Source organism: Silene latifolia, chromosome 6, assembly GCF_048544455.1.
Source record: "Silene latifolia isolate original U9 population chromosome 6, ASM4854445v1, whole genome shotgun sequence".
NCBI classification, from domain to species: domain Eukaryota; kingdom Viridiplantae; phylum Streptophyta; class Magnoliopsida; order Caryophyllales; family Caryophyllaceae; genus Silene; species Silene latifolia.
In genome coordinates, this window is record NC_133531.1 from 5,555,858 (window position 1) to 5,567,036 (window position 11,179).

Genomic DNA, 11,179 nt, shown 5'->3' on the forward strand with positions numbered 1-11,179 from the left:
CAGGAATCCACAACTCCTAAAACTGCCTCCATAACTCTTCACCACTTTCTTTTCAACCAACGTTTATATATAATTTTGTATATTATAGATATTATATTCTTCATTTCATCTGCCAAAACAACAAAAACGTGAATTTTGTCAAAAAAAGGGAAAATACAATGACAACAGTTATGGTACCAACAAGAGTGAAAACGATGGAAGCATACAAAAAGACATGTAAAGTCACGGTTCGAGTTCTTAGAAAATGGATTCGGGATTCGGATGAAAAAGATGTTACAAAAAGAACATTGTATAGAATGGAGTCCATTTGTATCGACAGTGAGGTAAATTTCTTTTGCAATTCCAATATTTTCGTTTCCACAATATAATAAGACTACGCTCCTTAAAGTTAACAAATTTATATTGTGTAGGGTGAGTTAATTCAAGCAACTGTAGCAAACACACATGTGCGGATTTTCAAACCACTTATGCACGAAGGAAAAATTTACACCATTTCGAAGTTTCTGATGGAAAAAAATCTAGGCAAAGATAGAGCAACATTTCACAAATGCAGGATTGCAATGCAATTTACAACAAGAGTGAAAGAAGTTGATTGCCACGCAATCCCATCTCAAGCATTTACATTCGTAAGCATCGGAGATATTATTCATGGAAGTGTGGAAATGAATACTACATAGGTGAACAAACTCACTACTTTTTTATTTATACCATCAAAAAAATTACTCTAACCAGAATAACAAATATTTATTTTCATGTGAATATGTTATCGATGTTTTAACTCAATTTCACGTGTTTGAAGAAATTAAGAGATACAAAAAATTGGGCATTGACCTAATGGACGAACAATGAGTTTTTATACCATAATTCACTTTTTTTAATCTTATAATCTTTAATTATTTAATCACTTCTCATTATTTAAATTACACACATTTGAAAGGAAAAGGAGAATAAAGCTAACGGTTTGGGAACGATACTTTCCCGAGATAGCTATCTCGAGATAGATAGCTAAGCATATGCAATTTTCACGGTTGTTCACATGTCAACTAATATATTGCACGAAAATAACTTAAATAATAAGAAGCACAAATACAAGATTTCATATCCGAATTATTAATGTTGGTAAACAAATATGTGGTACTGAAAGCAGTAATGTAATTGAACTTATAAGTATTTCTAAAACTATGAACATAATTTTAATATGATATATTACCAAAACTGACAGTATTCATTTTTATTTTTCTTTCAATTTCCAATATAAATGATGTTAGTCATATAAGTAAGAGTATCACGGATCGATCTACAACTTGATTTTGCACGAGTTGCATGGTTTTAAGACGAGATTTAATGACCAGTTCACATATGACAAGGAGGCCACGAATTACAAGCAGTTTATATTTTTCCATGATTTCAGAAACTGACAGCAGTTACCGTTACTTACTAATTTTGTTGAAAAAAATAAATAATGCAATAACATGATTTTTAAGATTAAAATTGACCCTACTACCAAAATAGACTGCAGTTAACAATATAAATATAAAATAGTCTACTATTTAAGTTTTGACTGAAAATGTTAGTGGACAAAACTGATTGCAGTTACAAAACAACTATATAAATTGAAGCATCACAGCTAAACATAATTTATAGATGCTAAAAATTCAACTACAAATTTGTTATTTACCCAATTTCAATGTTCATTATATATTCGTGTTACTCAATGCCTAAAATAGAAATTATCACCAAACAAAATTAAGGTAGAACAAGGTTTAATAGGATGGAAAACAATGCAAGTTCAAGTTCAAACAACAAATGTACAAGGCAGACAAGAAGAAGCAGTAGTATAGGTAAGTTATTCCCGATTGTTGTTTAACATTGTCAATATTAATGGACGAGATAAGGTACTCATCTGTATTGAGAAGAAAATACTAGCTTTAGAAAATGGATCCAATTCATTTGGTTTATATAAAAAACTCGTACAACAACAATGTTTATTGTTAGAAACTCCTCTCTATTATAATACTAATATAAAAGCAGTAGTGTTGAAAGCATAAAATAAAAATTTGGATTTGTTTTAGAAAATACAACGATAATAAAAACATAGCTACGATGATGCAGTCATCTTTGCGAGTTCAATCGATTGTTCTATGTATTATTAAAATTGGGTTGTATTGGGTGGAAAATCAAGTCGACCGTATCGAAAACAAAGAAACCAGGAAAAGAATCAACACACGTAAATCTGATACTTAGCTTTATTGGGCTGTATTCGGGCGGGATGCATACAATAGCTGTCGAAAGATCACTGCACACGGATGTATATTGTTAGAAAATTTTCATTATACGATTATTTTAACAAGCCTCAAAACATGTAAAAAATAAGAAACAAAAAATTTGTAGGAGTTCATCAGAAAAATAAATAAGAGGGTTTGAGATAAGTAGGAGTTCGCTAATATCGCATTAGGATAATTTTTAAAAGACAAATAATCTACCTATAAAATACATAAAAACATATTAAACCAATATTTAAAAAAATTATGTAGCGAAATAAATTGTAAAGCATTAACATCAACGAGTGTCGCATAAATTAGGGAAAACAAACTTGAATAATGCAATAATAATAATAATCTGATCATGGTTTCAGTAAAATAAAATTTCCAAAAGATTTAAAATTTTCGGCTCAGAAAAAAAAACGGCTCAAATCAAATGGGATTTACACCCTTATTAACAAATAAGCAACTTTGACTTCTTTCTCTAAGTAATCAAATTGGGTTATCAGCCTTCAACATAGATCAACATATTTCACAATTTTGAAACGCATAGAGAGAAAAATTGATTACATAGATTGTTGACCATCTATGTTGATTTATAGTCAGCTCACAGTAGAAGCAAAATTGATTTTTAGAAAACCTTACTCGAAAAATTGACTTCTTACTCTATTTAATCAGGTCACAGTAGAAGCAAAGGTAAATAATTGATCTTTAGCAAACCATTCAACTAAATACTTAACATATTAGACGATCCCACCGTTGTAAGTGTTGACAATAATGATTGTTAAAAAAATAGAATCACCTTCATAATGGGATGTAGTATTTGATGATACTTGAATTCGACAAGAGCATTGCTTCATCTCAGCCTGTTCAAAATAACATTTTTCATTTATACTAGAATAATTAAAAAAAAAAATATCAAAAATGTAAAACAATTAACCAGAATAATTAATTATCTATTTACCAAAAGAACTCGACTAAGGAGATGAAAGCAGCTACCGGAGACGGACGACCACGGTCTCGACCTTACCAGAACCCAATGTGTATAAGTTAACTTTCGAAACCTACGTTTACAAACTTTTTGATCAGTGAAAAATATAATTACAAAATAAGAGTTTATATTCAATAGATCTAACAGTTTAAGATGAAATGAACATGAAAATCAAAGTAACAATCTATAAAAACTTTACTTTCTCAAAAAAAATGGGTGAAATACTTGAATAAATACCCAAAAAATAAAGAAACTCATTTGTTTCGTGATGAATACATATGCAATACTCCAAAAAATGAGTACTTTTTCTATGAAATCAAATGGATTAACACCCTTATTAACAAATCAGTAATTTTGAGCACTTAAAAATGAAAAAAATTGAAAAATAAATCGCCTCAGATTTAATACTCATTAGATTTAATACTTTAAGAACAAATGAACATGAAAACAAAAAGTGACCTAGAAAAATTTCTTGTCTCAAAAAATGATCGAAATACTTGATTTATAACAAAAGAAAAAATTAATGAAAATCACATTTTTAGAGATTAATACATATGCATTACTCCAAAAAAAATGAGTACTTTTTCTATTTAATCAAATGAATTAACACCATTATTAACAAATAAGGAATTTTAAGCAGTTAAAAACGAAAAATTTGAAACAAATCGCCTTAGATCCGTGACTTTGTTATATTAAACATTGTTAGTATAAGAACTATTAAAAATTCAATGCTAACCTCAAAAAAATCGACCTATAACAATGATCCAAGGGAAATGATGATCGGAATGTTAGAGGAGGACGGAAAGAGTTGTTTATAGGAGAAGAGTATAGTGAGAGAGCAAGCGGTGAGAGCTTAGAGGGAGAGAGTGAGTGAATGAATGAAATGTGTAATAATTTTAAGGTTTGAGAGAGTAGTATAGTAAGAGCGGCGGTGAGAGCTTAGAGTGAGAGAGTGAGAGAGTGAGTGAGTGAACTGTGGGTAATAACTTAGAGTTTTCTATTATCACTTTATTTATAGGTCGAATAGGATAGGTTTACTTCATTGGTTTTGGTAGTAATTTTTGTTGTTAAAGAGTCCGTCTATTTGGGTCAAACTACGCCTGAAGCTTTGGGCCGTATATTAGTTAATTTGTGGGTCATTTATTTGGGTCCATTGTTTTTCTGATTCATTTGGGTCCGTACATGTAGCTAATAACAATCGGTCGGACCCTGTATCTAATTCAACAACGCAAGATTCAAGATACAATAATCGTGTTCCATTGTCCGATATCACTAATGGTAATTTCTATTACCTTAATCGTATATTACTTTTGTTATTTAGTCGCACAATTTCAAATAATATGCTTTAATTTTCATTTGTATTTTTGTACATTTAGTTCAATATAATTTATTACTTTTCAATAATAAATGGTAATTTTCTAAGTAATTTGACCATATATGTTATTTTCTAAGTAATTTTACCATATATGTAATTTTCTATAGTTATGCTTCTTCGAAACACCGACCAATCTCGCGGATTGTGCAACGGCACTCGGCCCGATAGTGACGATTTGGGATCACGTGTGATTAGAGCAATGATTTTATCGGGTAGTCATAAAGGCGATAAAGTGCATAATGCCCATATTACACTTACTCCATCCGATTTGGTAAGTTCCGTACGGATTTGTGAAGACAATTCCCTATTGCGGTGCGTTTTTGCAATGACAATAAATAAGAGCCAAGGACGATCACTAGCACATGTTGGGCTTCTTCCAAGGTCGGTTTTTACGCAAGGTCAGCTCTATGACGCTATTTCAAGAGTCACAAGCAAAAAGGGATTGAAGATTCTGATTTGCGATAATGATAAACGCGTGTCCAATAGAATAAATAACGTAGTGTATAAAGAAGTTTTTGAAAAGCTATAGTTCAATTAACTTATGATTGTCTGTAACATGACTTTTTTGTTGTCTTATTTCTTTCCAATTTGTCTACTTTTGTTAAGTCTTATAATTTAGAGACTTTTTTTTTCTGTATTTCTAGAATTCCGAAATTAATACTACTATGAAAGAGCATCCCTTATTAACAACCCTACTTCTCAACCCTAAACGATAACCCCGTGCAATTTGCACGGGCATAAAACTAGTGGGCCAGAATATGGAACCCATAAAGTACTGTATCTAAGATGAGCGTATGGCCCACGGGTAGAATTTAGTAAGGGCAGTAGTACAGAATTAGGTGGCACGTGCCGACATTAATCCCAAATGGTCGGCACCCCTGGCGCCCATCATCTACGTCATCGCAGATTCTTCGTACACCACCTTTCCTTTCGTTAACGCCATTAAGTTTTCACGGGATTAAATCTTCAAACATTCTTCCTTACAAAATTTCCTTGTAAATTATGGTCTCTCCTATTTACTGTGATAAATATTTTAATCAAATTTTAAATAAATTGTTGATGAATGGTTTCTTGAAAGTTCAATAATTTAATGAAAATCGTTTCTCGTTATTGCTCCTCATTTTATTTTTAAATTGCTTATTACTCCCTCCTATTAACTATATTTTTCCTTATTTCCTTTTTCGGATTATTCGGGTTTTCTTCCATATTTCCTTTTTTTTGGGTTGATTTGTGTGGTTCAAATTCAATTGCATGTGGGGTAGTGTATTTTGTGTGGTCCAAATTAACTTTCTTATTTTTTATGCAAAAAGAAAGGGGAACAATATAATGAATAGGAGGGAGTATAAGTTATACGGGATACAATAGAACATGTACAAAGTAGTCCGTAGTATTTACCAATTTAATAAAATGTTTGTAAAATTAATATAGTGAAATAATAACAAATTAACAATAATATGGTTATTAACATAAGAATTAAGATTGGTAGTCCTACTCATTTCAACTCCGGAATTTATGTCCCATTTTCGTGTCTCATCTTGTATCTCACTATTTCTCTATTTGATACATAAGCATCCAACATTAAAAATATATATTTAGGTATCATAAAAGGATGAGGTGTGAGGAAATTAAGACACAGACACACAACAAGAGACATAAAAATGGGACAGAGAATTCAGACTCGCATATTTCAATTCAAAGTAATCTTTCTAAGGCAAACAAATTAGATATAATTACAACCTTTTATCATTTATTTGCAATCAATTGCTCTTCATAGTCTAACGTTCTAAACTTGTATAAACTTAAAAATAAAAATTCCTATCACAAACTCAACATCAGTGTGTCAAATTCGAATAGAAACAGAGAACAAGAATTAGTTAAACTGGTAAGAGCGTTTATACTTTAACCATGAAGTCGAGGATTCGATTCTCACTTGCGATATAGTGCGCCCATTTAAAAAACACAAATTCTTATTTGTGACGGAGGGTATCCGTCACAAATAAGAGACGGGTACCATATTGTCACATAAAAAAACCATAGGGGGTGAGAGAAGGAGCACATGGGGTGGGTGTCCACCTTGTCCCTTCTACCCATTTCCACTCATAAAATATCCGTCGCAAGATCCGACCCGTCACAAGCAAGACTTATTGTTTAAAAAAAAACATCCTTCTATATCGAATAAAAGGGCTAATGCTACAAGTAAAAAAACACCAAAGTTGTCCCACAAAATCAAATTTTAAACAATTAAAGTTAATAAACAAATCTAAAAAATTCACATGATCAATTCAAATGCACAATAAATGTTCTCCATTATATACTCTTATGATGTGATTTATTATTTAATGAAAATATTATATTTATAATTTAGTTTCACACTAACAACTATGGATGCACAAAACCGTATACGACAATACAGTTTTAAAATCATATAATATATACGTTTTTTTAAAAATCACAAATTTGCTCGGAGCCGGGCAATTTATCCGTATACCAAATTATTTTGTATATACGATTTTTGTATACCCGAATACATATTACAGTTGTTTGTTGTTCAATTTCTTGTATTAGCGATAAAAACAAGTACATCAATATTAAATTTTTGTGAATTTTGTTTGTGTTTTTTTTTTTTTTCTTTTCAAAAACCGTATACTCAGTTTTGTTTTTGTCTGACCGAACCCAATACTGTTTTCAAAAAATCCGCATAGGATATATAAAAACACAAAATCTTATTGAAGACGGCACGTATCCGTCACTTTGGAGTGACGGATACCATTTCCTCTCACAAATGACCCAAATAGAGGAGAGAGGGAAGCACATGGGTGCCCCCACCTTGTCCCCTCTATCCGTTTTGTGAGTGACATTACCCGTCACTTGCTCCGACCCGTCTTCAGCCAAACTAACTGATATAAAAATTCATACTATATACACGTAAATTTGTGTAATTAAAACCTTTTATACGAAGTATATCATATTCGTATATTTAAACCGTATTGGCGAATCGATTTATTAGCCTACCTACAATGTTCTTAAAAAACGTAAAATCTTTTTTAAGAAACAAAAACGGACACAATCACACAAAGATTGCTACATTCACGCCGTGTCCTAACACCGTTGCTCTGAATTTAAAATTTGAATCTCCTTTACTTTTTCCCTCACTAAAACATTTAAATTTAAATAAAAAAACCCTGAAATCCAACGGCCAAGATCTTAACACCTCGAAATCTCCTCCATCAATAAGACCTCCAAAACCCTGACCTTTCTCCTCAAATCTCTCTCTACTCACTACTTTCTCTCTCTAAAAACCTTCATACCTTTACAACTTTCATCAATGGCGGAGAACACCGAACACGTACATCATGAATCGTTCATGGACAAGATCGCTGAAAAACTCCATTTTCACCATGACACTAAAGAGCATGAGCATGAACACAAGGTTGAGCCTGAAAAAGAGAAGGTTGTAGAACAACATATCGAAAAAGAAAAAGAAAAAGAAAAAGAAAAGGAAAAAGTTAAGGAGCATTTTTCATCATCTTCATCGTCGTCCGATGATGAATCTGAGAAGGTCAAACCGGTGTCGTCTCCTCCTGAGAAGGTCAAAACGGTGTCGTCTCCTCCTGTCGCTGCTCCTGCTGCTCCTGCTGCTACTTCTGCTTCTGCTGGTAGTTCTGCTAAAGATAAGGTTTCGCGACTTTTCGGTCGTCAGAAGCCTGTTTATGAAGTTCTCGGCGGAGGAAAACGTATGATTTCTTTTATTTCTCGATTCTTCCTTATGTTCATTTCGATCGAAGGTTTGATTTGCGTAGATCGGTGTAATTTGATGTTTTTTGATTGATTTTTGATTTGATTTGACGAGGTTTTGTTATTTTAGGTATTTATCGTTGATTGCGTAATTTATTGTTCGAAATGTTCTGTTAAACTACGATATTGCGATTTGAGTTTGTTTCGATGCTTAAATATACTCCTTCCGTTCCAATCGGTTTACCTTTGATTACAAAATCGCTCACAAAGAATATAAAAGGTAAATAAATGATTGAAACGGAGGAAGTATGTAATCAGGTTGATTTCGGTAAGGAACTAAGGATGTTGACTATCATTTACTTTGTTTCGATGTTTAAATGTGATACGGAGTCATCAGGTTGATTTCGGATTTATGTTAATCTGAGATCGTTAACTGCAATGATTTAATCTACTGTATCCTAGATTAGTCAATTTTTCTTAAGTAGTTAATTGTTATATTGATCGTTCTCAATACCTAAAAGATTAGGTTTTATAATATGGCGGTTTTGGTTTGAATCGTTATGGTTGTGTAGCTTGAATGATGTGGAGGTCGGTATGATGATCATGTTATGTATTATTGATTAATCGATTCTTTGGATGTAGTTATATTCCGAAAAAATAGGTTTTGTTATAGGAGTGTTTTCGTTTGAATCATTATGATATGTGTAGCTTGATGCGCTTGATGCGGATGTTTTCTTCGTCTCATCGTGTGATATAGACTTTGTTGAGAGATGAGTTCAATTACGAACCTTCTAAATAGCTGAAAACTCTACGTTTTTGTGCAGCTGCTGAGGTATTTTTGTGGAGGAACAAGAAGATCTCAGCTAGTGTGTTGGGAACAGCAACCGCAATTTGGATCCTTTTCGAGTTGCTGGAGTATCATCTACTCACTCTTGTTTGCCATGTCTTGATTTTCGGACTTGCAGTCTTGTTCTTGTGGTCTAATGCAACCAACTTTATCAACAAGTGAGCTTCAAGATCATTCTTCTTTGAATAAAACTGACTTTCTGTAGAATTGTTAAGGTTATTTTGAGTTTGAATTGATTTTTTGAATAATTACAGGTCTCCTCCACAATTTCCCGAGTTTAGTGTGCCAGAACAGCCGTTCCTTCAGGTTGCTGCTGCTCTGAGGTTTGAGTTGAATAGGGCATTTGCACTCGTACATGATATTGCTATCGGAAAAGACCTGAAGAAGTTCCTTGCTGTAAGACTCACTAGTCATTATCGCCTTCTTTATTTCACTGAATTTTAAGTTATGTGAACCTTGTAGCAGTTTGTTAAATGTTTTAACACAAACTCTCAAATGAGGCATTTTACACCGTATTTCTTTCATACGACCTGGTTAACTGTTAGCCCACAGATTTAGCCCACGGTTCTAAAGGATGATTCAGGTCAGCCGACTCCAAATCATTTTGGGATTAAGGCTCTGATGTTGTTGTTGTTACACTTATAATAGTTAATGCTTCCTTCATTTCAGTCGTTTGCTACCTTTTTTATACTTTCGGTGTTACTCTAATCAAAAGTAAACGAATGAGTGAGGCGGAGGGACTATGAATATCAATCGTAGGGCTCACAGTTTTGATTTGCAAGACACACTCATTAGAGACTGGCTTGTGTTTGATAATGTTTGTTTTTATTCAGGTTATTGCTGGTTTGTGGCTGTTATCCATTGTGGGCAAAAGTTGCGATTTCTTGACCCTCTTCTATATCAGTAAGCTACAATTGCACCCTCCTTTTTCGTCACTCTTGCGTTTGAAGTTTTGTTTATGACTTATTAAATGATTGCACCTTCATCTTCATTCACGTGTCTTTCGCAGACTTTGTATTGCTTCACACTATTCCCGTCCTTTACGAGAAGCATGAGGACAAGGTTGATGCATTCGCAGAGAGGGCATTTGCCGAGGCCAAGAAGCATTATGGTGTGGTTAATGAAAGATACATCAGCAAAATCCCCAGAGGACCTTTGAGCAAAAAGTCGGATTAGAGAAATTAACTAACCTCAAACCGAAGCAATTAAGACAACTACCGACCACTTATTTGCCATATAGACAATCGTTCCTTATGCCACTCCATTTGGCACGTATCTTTTTGGTTAATCTTTAGTTTGATCCCTTCCCAATTAGACTCGAACACATGATTCGCCTGGTTTAGCATGGAGGTACCTGTTTTTTTAAAGCAATGTGAACAATGTTTTATTGTGAGTTGTTCACGGTTTGATTTAAAGGGGAATTGAAGTCGTAGTCCAGTTTATTACAATCCGCGTGCTGTGTTTATGTCATGTTATTGTAGTTGTTATATACACTAGTCACGAAAACTGAATTTCCCTGTTAACCTTTAGTACAATATTACTTTTGAGTGATGAATTTAGTCCAAACTTTTATGTACACTCGTTCCGTTTTAATCATTTATTTGCCTTTTCTATTCTTTGTAAAACTCCCTGTTATCAAAGGTAAATAAATGAATAAGACGGAGGATTCTGCGTTTTGACGCACTCGGCTACTAGTATTAATTTATAAAAGTCTTACCTAAATATCATCAGATCGGATGTGATACCTTGCTTGTTACATTGTCAGCTTTTAAATATTTCCTTGATTGGCTTTACCTTTTTGGGACAGGTTAGTATTTTAAGAAAGAGATCCACTTTTCCAGCATGAATGTCCTTTTGCCTTGTAAAATGCTGAACTGATTCAAACGTAGTTAAATGATTACGAGCTTGTATGCCTTTTAATTCCCGTGCAAAACCGCTTTAGGGTGAATTAGTTTTTCAACATTTTTATC

General features: G+C 33.1%; 1 protein-coding gene across 1 annotated transcript; it reads left to right on the forward strand.

Annotated features, from left to right (window-relative positions):
• Positions 1-7,778: 7,778 nt before the first annotated feature.
• On the forward strand, positions 7,779-10,764 carry LOC141586129 (reticulon-like protein B6). The gene is made up of 5 exons (XM_074407260.1): positions 7,779-8,361; positions 9,187-9,367; positions 9,464-9,605; positions 10,043-10,112; positions 10,219-10,764. The coding sequence occupies exons 1-5, from the start codon at positions 7,953-7,955 to the stop codon at positions 10,383-10,385; spliced, it is 969 nt and encodes a 322-aa protein (XP_074263361.1). The 5' UTR covers positions 7,779-7,952; the 3' UTR covers positions 10,386-10,764.
• Positions 10,765-11,179: the final 415 nt, after the last annotated feature.

Coding starts and splice junctions, on each gene's coding strand:
- LOC141586129 (XM_074407260.1), top strand. CDS start 7,953: ATGGCGGAGAACACCGAACACGTACATCATGAATCGTTCATGGACAAG. Junction 9,606..10,042: donor ACCTGAAGAAGTTCCTTGCT/GTAAGACTCACT, acceptor GTTTTTATTCAG/GTTATTGCTGGTTTGTGGCT. Junction 10,113..10,218: donor CTTGACCCTCTTCTATATCA/GTAAGCTACAAT, acceptor TGTCTTTCGCAG/ACTTTGTATTGCTTCACACT.